We start from the raw sequence: 19,801 nt of genomic DNA on the forward strand, positions 1-19,801 counted from the left end.
ATTTGCAGCTGTGAGGACTCTTTACGCTCATGTCATGGTTTATATTGAGATTATCATACTTTGGACACATAATGAGAAGACGTGATTCACTAGAAAAGACAATAATGCTGGGAAAAACAGAAGGGAGTAGAAAAAGAGGAAGGCCAAACAGGAGATGGATTGATTCCATAAAGGAAGCCACAGACCTGAACTTACAAGATCTGGACAGGGTGGTTCATGACAGGTGCTCTTGGAGGTCACTGATTCATAGGGTCGCCATAAATCATAATCGACATAACAACAACATGGTTTATGTCCATAAATAAATGGATAGGTAGGTTGTGAGGATGTGTATCCCAAATAAACATGGCAAACGGTATGTACCGTTGCGTACAAATCTTCAGGCTTTCTTTTCAAGCCCGTTCCTCCTCAAGATTGCCATGTTTGTTCTAAGAGGATGACATTTCCAGCAGTATAAACTATATGCAAATACAAGCCATCCTAACAGTGAGATTTCTTTGAAAGGATTTGTTTTGGTGCAGTAAAGATGTTTGGTAGCTGTCATTTGTGTACACGGTGGTTATGTGCTTTCAAGTCGATTTCAATTTATGGTGACCCTATGAATCTGACCTCCAATAGCATCTGTTATAAACCACCCTGTCCAAATCTTGTAAGTTCAGGTCTGTGACTTTCTTTATGGAATCAATCCATCTCTTGTTTGGCCTTCCTCTTTTTCTACTCCCTTCTGTTTTCCCCAGCATTAGTATCTTTTCTAATGAATCATGTCTTCTCATTATGTGTCCAAAGTATGATAACCTCAGTTTCATCATTTTAGCTTCTAGTGATAGTTCTGGTTTAATTTGTTCTGACACCCAATTATTTGTCTTTTTCGCGGTCCATGGTATTCACAGAGCTCTCCTCCAACACCACATTTCAAATGAGTTGATTTCTCTGTTATCCAGTTTTTTCACTGTCCAACTTTCACATCCATACATAGAGAGCAGGAATACCATGGTCTGAATGACACTGATTTTAGTGATACATCTTTGCAGTTGAGGATCTTTTCTTGTTCTCTCATAGCTGCTCTCTCCAATCTTAGCCTTCTTCTAATTCCTTGACTATTGTCTCCATTTTGGTTAATGACGGTGCCAAGGTACAAGGTATAAAAGGTAGCTATAATGTAGTGAATATGTCATTGTTACCTTTTTATCCTGGCTTTCTTTAACACTGAACCCCAAGGCAAGTGTACATAGGGTCTCCAGGAAGCCTCCTGTCCCAAGTGCTACAGATCCAAACTTGCTTAATTTTTGCAAGGATTACCACAAGTAACCACAAAATGGCGAAACAGCCAAGGAACCTATTTGCCACAAACACTGTTAGGGAGCAAAGTAGTGGGATGGAAGCCACAAACCATAATCAGGGTTTGTGTGCATTGTGATTATTGAGCTTTTTATTGTTAATGTCTTAGCTCTCTTTACTCACACTTTTTGTCATAAGAAAAATGACAATAAAAACTGTTTAATACAATTAAGGAAGAAAATATTAATTCAAAATAAGAATGTTAGATTGAAAGCAATTAACTTATGTTTGCTCAGCTATTTACTCTGAGCCTATAGTTGTGTACAGTTCACTGAAAAGCAAGAACCAGGAATAAATATGTACATTTTGTATGATGTACAAGAGCAAAGCTTAACTTTATTTTATTGGTATATCTGTATAAAAATAGTATTTATTAAAAATAAAAACAGCAGCTACCTCAGGCTGAAGATACAGAATATAAAGATTTACTGAAAAGCTAATCCTAATATACTGTTTTGGCATAATTACAGTTTTTACTCACAGTTTAGTAGCTAGGAAAATGAGATGTTTAAATGTCCCAAATTAGTATGTTATTTGGGAACTTTGCAGGAAATTCTGTGCTGCTTCAAACATATAGGACTGTTCCTATTATGTGATTTGACTGAAGTGAAAGGTTTACTAATTGGAAGCACACACACTGTAAAAACCCTTCGACCCCCCCATGTTAATCACCTTGGAGACAAGCTTTTATGTGGGAATGTGATTTTCCTGTGATGTGTCTATGAAACTGGGGTCTGCTTTCTTCAATGCATGGGTCAACTCTGTTGAACCAAAGAAGAATGGTAGCTTACAGCCTGTTTACAGGATGAACTGAGTGAATTAGAAAATAAAATGCTGGGCTCTTGGGCATTTTCCCTCTCCATTGACTGCCATGGAAGTACCCTGCTGAACCTTAGAGGGCACAATGCACTAAGAGTTAATTGTGGTTATATGTATTGAATTCCTGATACACAGACATGTACATACCCCATTAAAGCTTATACATACTGTTAAAGCTTATTACAGCAGTAGCAAATGAACATTCAAAATACTCATGTGGCCAATAAACAGTACTTGTTGCCCTCATATTTTGTCCCTTTAGAAGGACCACAGTAACGAGCATAAGAAAGTATAAACCTGGGAAGCTTATTATCTTGTATTGGTGCTTTAAATAAAATTAGATGCGAGAGGGATACCTTATGTGCAAGCTGCAGTTTAAGTCTAAGGGGAGTTTCTAAAATGAGAAACCGCTCTTCCCTACATAGCAGAGAATATTGGTCCTGGACATGCTCTATCTAGTGTCAGAACTGTACTGGTGGTACCTTCCGTTCTGTTGCCAACTGCATGTGCATGGGTGGCAATGAATTGTGAGAACATCTCTTCATTACACTAAATACATTACAGTGGATTTTATTACAATGAGAATGAGAGCTAGTTTAGCAAAGATTAATGAACTTTGGGACTGCTGCCTCAAAAATACAGTGCCCCATTATCAGCCTCATCATTCTTTTTAAAGCTTAAAAAGATGAGTTTGTGGCTTACAACCACCGTTACATTTCTGGTTATGAAGGGTCCCCCTCCCCTCATCTTATATCTGGCAGAACATTACCATCTGTTAGCAAATGAGTGTGTGGTGCATACATTAAAAGGGCCAATGCTGGAGAGGAGATCGGATGGCATAAAAATGTGTAAAATACTTTGAGGTCATCCAATGCAATCAACTGCAAGTAGGTACAGGACCAAAAAAGCACAACTCACCCTGCTTCTTCATGTAATACATGGTAAACTTTGCATTCATTACCACAAAATATAAGCATTTATATCCCCCCCAAAACAAATTAGACATATTTATGCACAACGGCCCTTGAAAGAGATTTCAAACCTCACATTTTGTACTACTTTCTGAAGGAAGTGCTTAAGGCTGTATTATGAACCAGCTTTTCAGTCCAGGTTACAAACAACCTGAGAACTAGGTTGTGAGTACCCCATAAAAGAAGGGTTTGCTTTCCCCTGTATTGTTATTAATGCATCCAAAGACAACTGCACTGACAAAATATTGCTCCTTCTCAACAAGCTTGTCACTTGAAACAGCTGCCTAGGTGCTCATTTACTAAAGGAGCTACTTACAAGGAAGAAGTTCATCCCACTGCTTCATGCAGTAAGATGTCTGGAGTTGTCCAATCTGTTCAACAGGGAGTACTCTGGCGGGAGTTCTTTCTCCCTGTTTGGGGGAGGGGGGAGCATCTCCATCTTCTTTAGTTTGAAATTAATGTCACTGAAGATTTCTGCTCGTGAAGATCATTTCCCCTTGCAACCTAACCAGCAGTCTAGAAGATGGTATTACACATTGTGTGTAGTTTCTTGGTCATTTTGGGGATTTTTGTTGTTGTAAAAATGGTGTTGAAGTGGAACAGCCAGTATGTTTAAACCTTGCCCCTCAAATTGTTTTTTTGCTGAAAAGTAATGCTCTTACCCCAAGCTGCTTTTATCCCACCTGGGGAAGAAAGAGAGATACTCTTTGGGAGTTGTGAAGAGCAACACACTCAGGTTTCTGGGATTCAGGATAGATGTCCATTTTACCAGAGCAGAATGTTGAAAATCAAACCCAAGTCTCTGTGTAGTCAGGCAAATACTGTTTCTGATGTGCCATTGGAGAGCTTCTGCGGTGTCATTTCAAGTGTTGCCACTGGCTGATGAGACAAGGTGTGCTCTGCAACATCAATCAGTTCAGCAATATTAAATATAAAATCTTTACCAATATGATTAAGGATTCTGCAGATATGCCTGAGAATGAAAAACAACAACACCTCTCACTAATCATGGGTGGGTGGGTGGGTGGGATGAGTAGGATGATTAAAAGGCAAATAAAAGGCCCGTTGCTTCATAGGGACAAAACACAGGAAGTAAGTCCCATTGAACCCAGTGGGCCATTTCTGAGTATGTAAAGGAATGCACTGCAAATCTCAGAAAAAAGACAGCAGCTGCAGCAGGGTCTTGCCAGCAGATTTTAAGATTAAAGAATCTCAGGGAAATTTATAAAGGACACAGTGTTCCCACATGTATATGGTTGGTTACCTATAAGGCTTTACATTATTTATTTATATATGTATTATATTTATATCAAGAGCCAGTGTGGTGTAGTGGTTGATGGGTTGGACTATGACCTGGGAGACCAAGATTCGGATCCCCACACAACCATGAAGCTCACTGGGTGACCTTGGGCCAGTCACTGCCTCTCAGCCTCAGACGGAGGCAATGGTAAACCCCCTCTGCATACCGCTTACCATGAACACCCTATTCATAGGATTGCCATAAGTCGGAATCGACTTGAAGGCAATCCATTTTCCATTTTTATCCCACTTTTCCTCCAAGAAGCTCAAGGTGGTGCACATGGTTCTCCCCCAACTTCTTTCATCCTCTCAACAACCCTGAAAGGTAGGCAAGGCTGGGAGAGAGAGTGACAGGCCCAAGGTCGCCCAATGAGCTTCATAGCTGGTTGATGATTTGAACCCTGGTCTCCCATGTCCTAATCCAACATGCTAAGCATTACAACACTTTCAAAGTGCAATAACAAGCATCCTGAACTGAGCTCAAAAATTACTTAGAAGTCGGTGTGGACAAGCAAGTATTAGACTAATATGCTCAACTGCAAAACACGACCTACCAGCAAAAAGAGTTCAGTAATAGCTGAAGTTTTTGAAGTTTGGAGTTCATTCCACTGTGGAATTAATTTAATCTCTTAAATTTATTTTACCCTCATGGAGACAGACAAAAGTCACTTCATGACAAGCTTTTCCTCAGTATACAAGTTCATATTTAGATTACGCATGTAAAGTCAAATAAATTACCTTTCACAAGTGGGGTTATTTGGCACATGAAATCTTTTGTAAATAAGATAAAATAAATACAAATAAAATGATTTGTACATATTTGTAAAGGTTTGTTTTCCTCCTGAAAGATAATCTCTACTACCCTACCTTATGGTTTGCTTTCATGATTTTATTTATTTATTTAACAAAATTTATATATCACTTGATTGTAAGAAAACCTCCAAGTGTATTAGAATATGTAATAAAATATTAAAACACAATAATAGTATTGCTAACATGGTTCCAACTAGTGTATCATATCTATGTATGCAATGAAGAATTCATTTATATTTCATTTTAGTGATCCCTGATTTTTAAAATGAAACTGTTGCATATGAGAATTAAATGCTTCACTATAATTTGCTTCCAGGAATGTTAGCTGAAAATACCTGGCCTAACATATCTTATGAAAGCAGGAACTGTGTCTTCTTCACTGAAGATGTTATAAGAATCTGCTACTAAAATTGTCCTTTCAACCATTGAAGGGGAAACCTTAAGCATAACCTCCACCCAGAGACATTTTGAACACGCAGTTGCCCTGAAGAACAAACAAGCCCACTTACTCCCCCTGCCATCTCTTTCAAAGGTCAGTTTTTATTTTCAGAGTTGTGTGTTAGGAGTGTGGGGAATTTTTTTACATAGTTATTTTGTGGCATATTGGATAGGGAAGTTGGAAAGGTCTTAGAAATTTCTTCACAGATTGTGGCTTCATGCCCTTTTATAAAGCTGCTGAGCTGGCCTTAAGGAAACTAGGAGATATTTTATCATTTTTTCAGGAGAAAAGTTTGTAGCCTCATAACTCAGCCCCACAACCTGGAAAATGACATGGCCCAGTAATATGACTTGACTTGAATACTGGGCCTCATTCATCTCAATTTCCTAATGCGTATCAGTTTCAGCTTATCTTTGAAAAATGACTGCTCTGTTTTGCCTCATTCAGTGTTCTTTTTGGCTGAAGTGAAATGTTTCTGTTTTTGGAGTTTGTTTTTAATATATGATTTTAGCTTATTGCTTTTAGCTTTGTAAACCTCTATTTTTAATAATAGCAGTCTAGAAATACTGTTAGATCCTCCATGGCGCAGAGTGGTAAGCGGTGGTAACTCCGCCGAAGCTCTGCTCACCACTGGAGTTCGATTCTAACAAATGGAGGAAGTTGACTCTCCGGTAAAAGGGGTCGAGGTCCACTCAGCCTTCCATCCATCTGTGGTCGGTAAAATGAGTACCCGGCATATGCTGGTGGGTAAAGAAAGGCCGGGGAAGGAACTGGCAATCTCACCCCATATATACGGTCTGCCTAGTAAACGTCGCAAGACGTCACCCTAAGAGTCGGCAATGACTTGCACTGTAAGTGCGGGGACGCCTTTACCTTTTTTTAGAAATACCGTTAAATAAATAACAAACATCAATTTCCTATCATGACTACAGTTTGATCTGAGCCCAGGATGAGCACAAAGACATGTTTGTAATGTTTGACCAGTAGGGATGTGCTAGAATTCCACTCAATTAGGATTTGGTACCAAATTTTCCATTAATTCTCTTATTCTCTATCATTGCAGATCTGATTTTTATGTAGCCATCTTCCACAGCTGTTTTCAGAAACATTTTTAAAAACGGCCTCTGAAATGTCAATATTAAGAACAATAATATATTGATATTTTCTTTCATTTATCAACATTTCCTTTAAAATTATATTTCCTTTAAAAATACTGATATTAACATCAATATTTTTTGGAAGGGGAAAAAGTGGAATAGTAAAAGCAGCAGCTAGTGGACAAAGAACGACCTAGAATCCTTACCGGCCTGTTACATTACGGAATGCTTTTGGATCTGTGCCAGTCAACAGATCCCAGCCCTTTTGGCCTCAACCCTGAAACTTTAAACAATGGTTTGCATCCAGTGGTGGCTTTCCTCTATTGGAAAGCACATCTACTCATGCAAGTCACAGCAGCTGAATTTTGTCAATCCCCCCAACCTACTGCATATCTCTGCACTATTTCCTACACAGATCTAAGGGGTCCCCCAACCCTCAGGAGGAACTTTTCAGAAGGTATGGAGAGTTGCAGTGGGTAGGTTCAGCAAAAACCAGGTGCCCCATCTTTCATGAGCGGAATTCCACCATCAGCTACAAAATGGTGTCTCTGAGCAAGTACAGAATAAATTTCACTTATCACTGAGGGAAATGTACATTGTCAGGGAAAATGCATGTTTTGCCCCAATTTGTGGGGAAAGTTATGCTTCCCAGATTTTAGTTTAAAAAACTTGGCCACTGGCACACTACCATTTATACACATTTGCATGCAGTATGTAGTTTGATCCTGCGGTAATCACATAACCCAACATATGTGGGATTCAGATAAGGGCTTCAAGACAAGAAGTCCTGAGTCAAGGAACTTTTGACCCTGGATGTTAGTCTTTATAGAAATTAACAGCCACCTGCCACAACCATCCCACCTATTCTAGAAATGGTAGGTAAATGTCATTGTGGCAGCAAGTGGGGAGACCTTTTATACAAGTAAATACGGTGTTGATATGTTTCATCAGCTGTTTTACATACATGAAAATGCATTAAAATGGCCTTGAAGTAAAACTCAAACCTAACTGGTCTAATTTGGGGGCCAATCTCTGCAATATTCTCCTTCTCTATACATCAGTAGGTATCAAATAGTGGATTTCTCTAGATATTAAAGTTCCGTTTTCTCATACATCCTAAGCTATGTAAGCAGTAGAAAATGCAGAAAAATCAAACAAAACAACAGGCCATTTTCTAATGAGTACTTTTTGATGCAGTTTCCAGGAAGGCCCAAGACGTTCTGAAAATGTCTGTTACATTTACGTATCGTCTTTCCTCCATGGAGTGCATGGTAGCGTACATGGTTCTTCCCCCCACCCCGTTATTGTCAGAACAACCCTGTGACGTAGGCTAGGCTGAGAGACAATAACTGCTTGGAGTCTATGACCTTTATGGCTGAGTAAGGAGTTGACCTTGGGTCTCCAAATTCGTGGTATGACACCCAGCCACACTGCACTGCTTCTTACACTGACTGGTCACAAAGGTGTCTATACTTACTGCGGGACTGGAGGAATGTTGTCAGCCCTATCACAGCTACAAGAAAAATGAGGATCACAACAGAAGCAATAACGATCCCATGTGAAGGAGGTGATCGAGGTGATGGAGGCACAGTAGGGCATTCTTTTGGTACTGCTGAGATGAGAGAATTTAAAATAAATATTACTAAAGGATCTGGGCCCACATTGAAGAACTTAATATATTCATTAGAGCCGTACTTTAGAGCTCTGAGTGTCTCTTATTTGTAAACACAATCAACAAATTCATGTTAAGGTAGGCTTCCTTTCTCCTTTTAAAGCCTAAAACCTGCCTATATGCGGAATGATGGCCAATGCTCAAAACTGTAAATTTCCCTGGATCTATGAACATGAATACTGCTACTTGATAATACTGTAGGGATAAACAAATGGGTATCACATTCCAGGATGAAGCACAGGAACATCTGCTGCACTCACATGCAAAAAAAGAAAAGAAAAAGAACATATAATTAACTTAACCCTTGTCTTCTGCTTCTCACTAAGTAGTTACGATGCCATCTGTATTTTGTGCTAGCATTTCTGATGCTGCTCAAGATGGAATCCATGAAATACAGAAATGTCTTATCATTATCATCTGATCATTTTCAGTTGTGATTCTAAATTCGTATAGGAAATAATAATTAATAATAAATGGTTAGAAAGACACTGTTTCTTCCTAACAAGTGGCAATTTTTGATCCATAAGTAAGACTCACAGAATGAATGGTCATTTATTAAAACATGGTTCCATATAGGAAGATATACAACATTATTTGAAAAATTTGGAGGTTTGGTCTCGGTAGTCTCATGAATCACTACATTTCACAAACAAGTAACACTGTCTCAACATAGGACTGAGGGAACCTACACAAGGAGAGGTTGGTGGACACTTGGAAACGTCGATACCCAACTAAGCATTGAACCAAGATATCTTCAGACACATTGAGCTCCAAGTGGCCGGTAATATTAAAAAGTTTAGTTTGGTTGTCAGATGTGGAAGTATAGGTCCACTGCACTGTTTCATTATTGATGAACCCAGACATCTCAGGCTGTGGATATCCTCCATGAGATGAGCATCTCAGTGTCAACTCTGTTGGGCCACAGGCATTATGCGGTACATCAACATGTATGATGGGCTTGCTAACATCGCCTGGAGGGGGGGAAAAGACAGTGAAATCAAAATAAGGCAACACTTGTTCTGAGAGACGCAAGCAATGTTATTGACACTAGGCAACAGGATTGTCTTTCTGAAAATCCATTGAATTTAATGTGACTTGCACTGCAACAATAAAGTGCTTTTGAGGAAATCTCATTCATTTAAAAGGGACTCACTCATGAAGGTTTCCATCATGAATTGTAATCTATATGGTGCTATTTTGCATAGGATTCTGCAATACTTTCTATAGTTCTAGTTCTAATTACAACCTGGTTTAACAGCATTCTTTCTCTCAGATTCACATTCCATTTTGGCCTGGCTATAGGTTAGTATTTCTCCACGCCCCTCACAGCAATGTTGTGTAATGTCAGACTCAAGGGTCTATATATGTAATTTAGTGTCAAAGTTAAATAAAACACATTTTTTAAAAAATTCAGAAGCATTTACATATATATAATTAAGACTTTACTAAATGAAAAAAATGAAATGGACTGCCTTCAAGTCGATTCTGACTTATGGGCGACCCTATGAATAGGGTTTTCATGGTAAGTGGTATTCAAATAACACTGTATTATTCTGGACTGAACGTTTTTTATTAATCTCTTATTGTTATTTCTACTGCTGTCTTTTATAACTGATGGTGACTTTGTGCTTATATCAAATGTGATATTTAGGTTGCATTTTTTTTCATGTAAGCTGCCTTTTAAGGGCTTAGCCCTAAAAAAGAAGTCAGCTTCTGGTTGTCAGGTACGTGAACCACTGTACAACACACTTTGCTTGCTCTATGCTTGGGAAGCACTTAGCACAGGGCTTGGGGGGGATAAGGGTTTATGTTATTTATTTATTTAATATCCCACCCTTTCTCCCAGGAGCCCAGAGCAACATCTGGCCCACTCAGCCAAAAAGCTTTCCTACTCCTTCTGTAAGGCCTAGAACATGTCTAAATAGGAAGTGGTGGTGGTTGGTGCCCACTGGGACTGGTAGGGTGGAAAGAAAGGAGGGAGAAGTGGATTGGACTGTGAAAGACCAACGTTCTTAAACCACAAGGTTTTTTGCCTATTAGTGAATTTCTCTGCTTTTCAATCCCGGAGGTAAGAAATGGGATCCTGTCCAAGTTTGCTGAGAATGGATTGATCATTTGCATGCTTATTGAGTTCAGTGGGATTTACTCCCCTGCAATCATGCTTAGGATAAGTGAAACTCACCACAGGGGAAGGGGAGGGGAGGGGGGGAGGAAGAGGGAGGGGAGGAAGGGCAGAGGGGAGGGGAGCAAGAAAGAGAAGGAGGGGAGGAGAAGGGCAGGTTTGATCATTTGCATGTTTATTGAGGTCAGTGGGATTTACTCCCATTCAATCATGCTTAGGATAGGTAAAACTGACCGGGGGGGGGAGAGGGAAGGCTGGAGTGGGCAGGGGAGGAGGAAGAAGGAAGAGGGGAGGGGAGGATGAAGGGAGAGGCGAGGGGAAGGAGGGGAAAGGCAGGTCTGATCATTTACATGCTTACTGAGTTCAATGGTATTTACTCCCATGCAATAATGGTTAGGATAAATAAAACTGACCATGGGAAAGAAGGGGGAGGGGAGAGGAGAGGTTAGGAGAAAGGGAGGGGAGAGGGGAGCAGAAGGAGAGGGAGGGGGAAGGAGGGGATTGGAAGGGGAGGGGCAAAGGAAGGGGCAAAAGGCAGGGGATGGGAGGAAGGAGGGGAGGGCAGGTTTGATCATTTGCATGCTTATTGAGTTCAATGGGATTTACTCCTGTGCAATCATGCTTAAGATAGGTAAAACTGACCATGGGGGGGAGGAGGAGGTGAAGGAGGAGATAGCAAGGGGAGGGAGAGGGCAGGGCAAGAGGGAGGGAGGAGAAGGGAGGGCAGGTTTGATCATTTGCATACTTTTTTGAGTTCAATGGGATTTATTTATGTGTAATCATGTTTAGGATAGGTGAAACTGACCTAGGGGAGGGGAAGGGAGGGGGGAGATTAGGTGGGTGAGCACTGGGCAGAGGGCAAGCCCCTTTCCTTTTCAAAAGGAAATCATTGTGAACAGTATCACTGCTTTTCAGCATTTCCTCCACCTTTTTATTCTACAGCAGGCACATGTAGCCTCCCACCCAAATGTAAACCAAAGCTGTCCCTGGCCACATCCACACCAGGCCTTTATTTCACTTTAGACAGTCATAGCTTCTCCCAAAGAATCCTGGGGAGTGGAATTAGTGAAGGCTGCTGAGAGTTGAGAGGAGATGCTCTGTTCCCCTCACAGACCTTCAGTCAGCGTGGCTGACTGTTAAACCAGTCTGGCCACCGGAGCTCCATCAGGGGAATGAGAGTCTCCTCTCAGCACCCTTCATGAACTAAACTTCCAGGATTCGTTGGGGGAAGCCATGACTGTCTCAAGAGAAATAAAGATCTGGCCTGGGTGTGGCCCCGATTAGGCAAGCCCAGCAGCTGTGAGTCTGGCTTTTAGAACACTGACACTTGGTTCTTACTGACCATGCCCGACGTTATCATTGAGTTCCATGTAAAATTTCTTAAATTAATTAAAAATCAGCCAGGAATTTTTTTAACTTTTAAGCTGCAGAAGAAGAAGGTCGGAGTATGAGGCAAGGTCAGTAATAGGATTTCACCTACTCTGTGAACATGGCTGATTTTTAATTAATTTCAACAGATTATGAGAACTCTGACAGAAAAAGTCAAAAAGGGGTCTGGGTTTTTTCTCTCTTTTTACACTTTGAACTCTCAATTCTCTCTGACTCTTTTGTGTATTGCCATAAAAATTTAGAGGGTTGTTAAGCAAGCATTTCTGAGTTCAGGGCTATAAGTTTTGTAATGTTTTGTTTTGAAATGAGCTTATGGGAAGCATCAGAATGGCATGGGGAATATTTTCAATTTAACATTACGGAATGTGAAAAATCCACGCTCGCTATAGTGAGTTCCCATCCTCCTCTCTGCTAAGTTGTACAAGGGCAGCACTGAGACGGAGGAAGCTGACAGCCAGTGCCACCCCTTGAACTGGTTGTAGAAAGATACGAAGGTTGGGGCTAGCTGTGGGTAGACTGAAGCTGGTGGAGCAGTGTCCTGTTCACCCTAATGAGCCAGCCTCTACTGGTAGAAAGGCGACTCATAAAATGAACAACCGTTGTTTAGCACAAATGAGTAGGGTTGGGCAATTAAGCACTGATTGTTAAGAATATAAGAATCTGCTGGACCAGGCCAGCGGCCCACCTAGTGAAGCATGCTGTTCTCACAGTGGCCACCCAGATGCCCATGGGAAGCCTGCAAGCAGGACCTGAGTGCAGTCGCACTCTCCCCTCCAGCTTTTAGGTGCTACAGAAGAAAAGATCCTGTTTAACTAGACAAGCACTTACCCTCCACAGATAAATATACATGTTCATTACGTATGTGATTTTCATGCAGTATGATAACACACTTATATTCGCCCTCATCTGACACTTTCACAGAGGATATCCAAAGTGTAAGGTTCTTTTCATCCATCCTTGTCCTGTTCAGGTAAAGTATGTTCCGACTGCTGGTTTCATTGCCATGACTGTAAGCTATCACAACCAGATCAGATACGCCGGCATGTACAGTTTTTTGCCAGTAGATCATGTAAGATGTCAGGGGCTCTTCCATTTTGTAGTTGCAAGGGAGTGTGGCTACATTCCCTACTTTGGCTGTTATCTGGACAGTGCCTGAGGAGGAAAAGCACACACAAAAATATCAGATGATGACGCAAATGCCCATTCTTCAAGTCTTTTCTCACATCTCTGCTTTGAAACAATACTTTTGGGAAAGGGAAGGTTCAGACATTTAATATCAGTCACTGATGAAACGAAGATATCTGAGAGTTCAATCTATGATTAATGCCACAGCCAGTTCTTACTAACAGTGCAAAATTTCCCCAAATTCACCCACAAGTATACCTTTTTTGATTTATCAATGGCAACTAATTTGTTAGTTCCCCTTTCTTTTCTCCACCAGTGCCCTTTCTTATTCTGACATTGCATGATCCCAGAAAATCAGAAATAGTGAGCACGATGATGTCACAACATTGCATATAGCCAGAGTTTGCCATGCGATGACCTCCAAATGGGCAAATAAAGCCAATTCATTGTGAGGACGATGCTTCTTTTAGCGCATTTACCCTCATTCTGAATGGGGTGAGGTGGGAGAGAAGGATGAAGAGAGCAGAGTGAGAAGTGCAACTGTAGTTGGAATATGAGAGAGTGGAGAGGGGAGCATAAATACTTTACCCCTGTTTGCATAGCCCTCTGAAAAATTGCCAAAAGAGGGGTGCATTTGCATGGGGGACCCTTTCACGCACCCCCTTCAGCTTAGCCTTAGTGAGACAAAAGAGGACCTGATTGTATGAATCAGAAGTGGGGAACCTCAGGCCAGGGGCCAAAAGCCTTCAGGGCTCTTCCCAGCTACACCCCCTCTCCCAAGGCGACCGCTTCACCAGCCCTGCTTTGCATCCTCCTGGAGTGCTTTTCCCTGTCTGGAATGCGTCCTTGAGCTCTGACTGGTAATACCTCTTGCGTGTCTGGACGGAGGCTGCAGAGGGGGCTTAAAACTGTGTGCAGAAGCGAACCTGTTGTACAAAGAGAACATTTACATTTTCTGTTCTGTCCACGTTTGCCGCTGGCCCTGCCCACCACTGGCAATGGGGAAGGGCTACGGCTGAGGGGCAGAGCAACTGCCTTACATGTAGAAGGCCCCAGGTTCAATGCCTGGCATCTTCAGGCAGGGCTGGAAAAGAACCCTGCCTGAAACCCTGGAGTGTCGCTGCCAGTCAGTGTAGGCAATGGTGAACTAAACGGATCAATGGTCTGACTCAGAATAAAGCAGCTTCCGATGTTCCTACATGGCCCCCAGAAGGTTTGCCAGATGTGAATGCTGCCCTTAGGATAAAAAAAGGTTCTCCAGCTTTGGTCTGAATTCACTGAATGCAGTAAAATGACTATGAATGCCATGTATGTGAACAGCAAACTGGAGACCTAGACCACATTTACATTATACACTTATCCCACTATTATTCCACTTTAAATAATCATGACTTCCTCCAAAGAATCTACTTTAAATAGTCATGGCTTCCTCCAAAGAACCCTGGGAGCTGTTAGGGGGGCTCTATTCTCCTCACAAAACTACAATCCCAAGAATTCTCTGGGAGAGGGACTGACTGTTAAACCACTCTGGGAATTGTAGCTCTGTGAGGGGAACAGGGGTCTCTTAACACCTCTCAGCAACCTTCACAAACTACACTTCCCAGGATTCTTGGGAGGAGCGGGAACCATGACTGTTTAAAGTGGAATAAAAGTGGAGTAAATGTCTGGTGTGAATGTGGCCCTAAACATCCAAGTTTCAGAATAAAACATTAAAATTGGTCACATTTATCAATTCCATTGTTCTATTCAAATTTGTCTTTTGTCTTTGAAAAGGCATGTTTGCTCTCAGGATTGGGATTTTGTTTCATACACCTATCATGAAAATAATTTGATGCAGGGTGTGAATGACAGGTATGGAATCTTTTGGTAAAATTGTGATGGATCTGGAGTTCTTTATGCGGATTGTGGATCTGGATTTATATAATCTCTTGAATATCTATAATAGAAAGACAGGGCAAATTATTTATTTATTTGATTTATATCCTGCTCTTCCTCCCAGTAGGAGCCCAGGCAGGTAAATGTTTGGTAATAAGTAATATAATAACTATTTTCACATATCTAAAAGCCTGAAATGGGTCTCTGAGTTGAAGCTACAGAAAGAAAGTATTAGTATTTATTTATTTATGGCATTTATATACTGCCCAATTAATTATGTTCCCTGGATGGCTCACAAGTTTAAAAACAATAAAGTATAGCTACTATTAAAAAAAACACTTAAAATAATCATTAAAAAAACACAGATGAACACAGAAATCATCCTAAAATCATCATGAGGCAGCAAAGATCAAGAACAATAAAAACAGCACTAAAATTCAACCATGGGGGAAAAACAAAATAGTTCAAGGAACAAAAATACGCTAAAAGCATAGTTATTAAGAAAACATACTTTGCTAAATGCTCTTGTCTAGAGTAAATAAAGCAGTATTTGTAACCAAAAATTGTTTATATAAGAGATCAGTCAGAATTGAGATTGTACAGGCCTGGCCCTACTATTAGATAGAGTGTAGTAGCTGCCTCGAGTTGCTAATGTTGGGTGTTGAAAAAATGCAACAAATTCTTATTTCTTTAATTTACTATTGTCTTTTTATTGTCAGGAAGAGAAACAGCAGCTTGTTCTGTCTCAGGTGCTAAAATAATAGGTCCACTCCTGGGTGCTGCTGTGCATGTTGAATTGAGGTGGTTGGAGAGCAGATGCTGCTCTGCCATGCTATTGCAGAATAACTTGAACTGATTCTCCTGGTGAAAAAGCTTGCTACTTGATTATTTCCTGAACTCTCAGAGAAAGAGCTTCCTAAAGGATATTTGATATATCTTAAAGATTATATCACCTTCAGGCATTTGAACACTATAGGGCACGCCAATCTGGTTCACACAAATTCTAAGCCCTGGGTTGTTTAGCCAAAGTGTGGTTTGTCTGAACATTTGAAGCCAGTCCAGCAAACTAAACTTGGTTTGTTTTTGGCAACAAACCATAATATGAAGCCATGGCTTTTTGCTGGCTTACAAATCATGGCTTAACTACGTTTTGGCTTTATGCCAAACCCATCAACCTTGCTTAACCATGGTTGGTTTGGAAAGCCCATGACACTGGCCTCATATGCGTGTTACACTAAGTCAAACTATGGCTTACTGGGACCAAGCAAATGAGCTGACTCCTGGAGAGGGAGTCACACCTGCTTAGCTCCTACCCGACCCTTTCAGCACAGTGTGGCATGGCAGCTAAAGGAAGATTTGTCTTAAGTGTGTTGTCTGAACCTGAGATTGCAGTTAATGGTTTTTTGTCTTCAACCACAATCTGCAGCCAACAGAGGGAATTGAAAGCATATAACTTGTGTCATATAAACGTGATTTGTCTCTTGCAAACACATTTTTTGAGCAACCAAAAGACGACTGTACACATGGACATCACCAAATGGTCAATATAGAATCAAATTGATTATATAACTGGTAGCAGAAGATGGAGAAGTTCCATACTTTCTGCAAAAACAAGACCAGGAGCAGACTGCGGTGCAGATGATGAACTGGTCATATCAAAAACCAGAGTAAAGCAAAAGAACAACAACAAGGCAATCATAATGCCAAAATACAATTTAAACAACATCCCAGAAGAATATAAAGATCAAATAAGGAACAGGTTTGAGGCTTTCAACTTAGTTGACAGAGAACCAGAAGAACTATGGAGTAAAATCAGAGACATTATCAGGGAAGAATGTAAAAAGACAATACCTCTAGTTAAAAAGAGAGAAAGACCCCAATGGATGACTGAAGAAACTCTTCAAACGATTAAGAACATAAGAACATAAGAAGAGCCTGCTGGATCAGGCCAGTGGCCCATCTAGTCCAGCATCCTGTTCTCACAGTGGCCAACCAGGTGCCTGGGGGAAGCCCACAAGCAGGACCCGAGTGCAAGAACACTCTCCCCTCCTGAGGCTTCCAGCAACTGGTTTTCAGAAGCATGCTGCCTCTGACTAGGGTGGCAGAGCACAGCCATCACAGCTAGTAGCCATTGATAGCCCTGTCCTCCATGAATTTGTCTAATCTTCTTTTACAGCCATCCAAGCTGGTGGCCATTACTGCATCTTGTGGGAGCAAATTCCATAGTTTAACTATGCGCTGAGTAAAGAGGTACTTCCTTTTGTCTGTCCTGAATCTTCCAACATTCAGCTTCTTTGAATGTCCACGAGTTCTAGTATTATGAGAGAGGGAGAACTTTTCTCTATCCACTTTCTCAATGCCATGCATAATTTTATACACTTCTATCATGTCTCCTCTGACCCGCCTTTTCTCTAAACTAAAAAGCCCCAAATGCTGCAACCTTTCCTCGTAAGGGAGTCGCTCCATCCCCTTGATCATTCTGGTTGCCCTCTTCTGAACCTTTTCCAACTCTAGAATATCCTTTTTGAGATGAGGCGACCAGAACTGTACACAGTATTCCAAATGTGGCCGCACCATAGATTTATACAACGGCATTATGATATCGGCTGTTTTATTTTCAATACCTTTCCTAATTATCGCTAGCATGGAATTTGCCTTTTTCACAGCTGCCGCACACTGGATCGACATTTTCATCGTGCTGTCCACTACAACCCCGAGGTCTCTCTCCTGGTCGGTCACCGCCAGTTCAGACCCCATGAGCGTATATGTGAAATTAAGATTGTTTGCTCCAATATGCGTAATTTTACACTTGTTTATATTGAATTGCATTTGCCATTTTTCCGCCCATTCACTCAGTTTGGAGAGGTCTTTTTGGAGCTCTTCGCAATCCCTTTTTGTTTTAACAACCCTGAACAATTTAGTGTCATCAGCAAACTTGGCCACTTCACTGCTCACTCCTAATTCTAGGTCATTAATGAACAAGTTGAAAAGTACAGGTCCCAATACCGATCCTTGAGGGACTCCACTTTCTACAGCCCTCCATTGGGAGAACTGTCCGTTTATTCCTATTCTCTGCTTTCTGCTTCTTAACCAATTCCTTATCCACAAGAGAACCTCTCCTCTTATTCCATGACTGCTAAGCTTCCTCAGAAGCCTTTGGTGAGGTACCTTGTCAAACGCTTTTTGAAAGTCTAAGTACACTATGTCCACTGGATCACCTCTATCTATATGCTTGTTGACACTCTCAAAGAATTCTAGTAGGTTACTGAGACAGGACTTTCCCTTGCAGAAGCCATGCTGGCTCTGCTTCAGCAAGGCTTGTTCTTCTATGTGCTTAGTTAATCTAGCTTTAATAATACTTTCTACCAGTTTTCCAGGGACAGAAGTTAAGCTAACTGGCCTGTAATTTCCAGGATCCCCTCTGGATCCCTTTTTGAAGATTGGCGTTACATTTGCCACTTTCCAGTCCTCAGGCACGGAGGAGGACCCAAGGGACAAGTTACATATTTTAGTTAGCACATCGGCAATTTCACATTTGAGTTCTTTGAGAACTCTCGGGTGGATGCCATCCGGGCCCGGTGATTTGTCAGTTTTTATATTGTCCATTAAGCTTAGAACTTCCTCTCTCGTTACCACTATTTGTCTCAGTTCTTCAGAATCCCTTCCTGCAAATGTTAGTTCAGGTTCAGGGATCTGCCCTATATCTTCCACTGTGAAGACAGATGCAAAGAATTCATTTAGCTTCTCTGCAATCTCCTTATCGTTCTTTAGTACACCTTTGACTCCCTTATCATCCAAGGGTCCAATCGTCTCCCTAGATGGTCTCCTGCTTTGAATGTATTTATAGAATTTTTTGTTGTTGGTTTTTATGTTCTTAGCAATGTGCTCCTCAAATTCTTTTTTAGCACCCCTTATTGTCTTCTTGCATTTCTTTTGCCAGAGTTTGTGTTCTTTTTTATTTTCTTCATTCGGACAAGACTTCCATTTTTTGAAGGAAGACTTTTTGCCTCTAAGAGCTTCCTTGACTTTGCTCGTTAACCATGCTGGCATCTTCTTGGCCCTGGCGGTAGCTTTTCTGATCTGCGGTATGCACTCCAGCTTCTAATATAGTGTTTTTAAACAACTTCCAAGCATTTTCGAGTGATGTGACCCTCTGGACTTTGTTTTTCAGCTTTCTTTTTACCAATCCCCTCATTTTTGTGAAGTTTCCTCTTTTGAAGTCAAATGTGACCGTGTTGGATTTTCTTGGCAATTGGCCAGTTACATGTATGTTTAATTTAATAGCACTGTGGTCACTGCTCCCAATCGGTTCAACAACACTTACATCTCGCACCAGGTCCCGGTCCCCACTGAGGATTAAGTCCAGGGTTGCCGTCCCTCTGGTCGGTTCCATGACCAACTGGTCTAGGGAATAGTCATTTAGAATATCTAGAAACTTTGCTTCTTTGTCATGACTGGAACACATATGCAGCCAGTCTATGTCCGGGTAGTTGAAGTCACCCATTACTACCACATTTCCTAGTTTGGATGCTTCCTCAATTTCATATCTCATCTCAAGGTCTCCCTGAGCATTTTGATCAGGGGGACGATAGATCGTTCCCAGTATTAAGTCCCTCCTGGGGCATGGTATCACCACCCACAACGATTCTGTGGAGGAGTCCGCCTCTTTTGGGGTTTCGAGCTTGCTGGATTCAATGCCTTCTTTCATGTATAGAGCGACTCCGCCACCAATACGTCTTTAAAGAGAGAAGGAAAGCAAAAGCAAAAAGAGATAGAAACACAGTCAGAACCCTAAATGCAACAATACAGCGACTAGTACGTAGGGACAAAGAGAACTATTAC

General features: G+C 41.1%; 1 protein-coding gene across 4 annotated transcripts in view; it reads right to left on the reverse strand.

Moving 5' to 3' along the window:
• Positions 1-1,599: 1,599 nt before the first annotated feature.
• Positions 1,600-19,801, reverse strand: part of CD80 (CD80 molecule) — a 62,005-nt gene continuing 43,803 nt past the window's right edge. For 2 of the 4 annotated variants that reach the window (XM_061628004.1, XM_061628003.1), the window contains exons 6-9: positions 12,788-13,111; positions 9,138-9,419; positions 8,254-8,388; positions 1,601-4,027 (exon numbers count right to left, since the gene is read on the reverse strand). In XM_061628004.1, coding sequence (XP_061483988.1) covers positions 3,939-4,027; positions 8,254-8,388; positions 9,138-9,419; positions 12,788-13,111 — 830 coding nt within the window. In that variant the 3' untranslated portion in view covers positions 1,601-3,938. Of the gene's footprint in view, positions 4,028-8,253; positions 8,389-9,137; positions 9,420-12,787; positions 13,112-19,801 lie in introns of all 4 variants that reach the window. The other 2 variants (XM_061628005.1, XM_061628007.1) reach the window with 2 other exon arrangements.

This window comes from Rhineura floridana, chromosome 5, assembly GCF_030035675.1.
Source record: "Rhineura floridana isolate rRhiFlo1 chromosome 5, rRhiFlo1.hap2, whole genome shotgun sequence".
Lineage (NCBI taxonomy): Eukaryota > Metazoa > Chordata > Lepidosauria > Squamata > Rhineuridae > Rhineura > Rhineura floridana.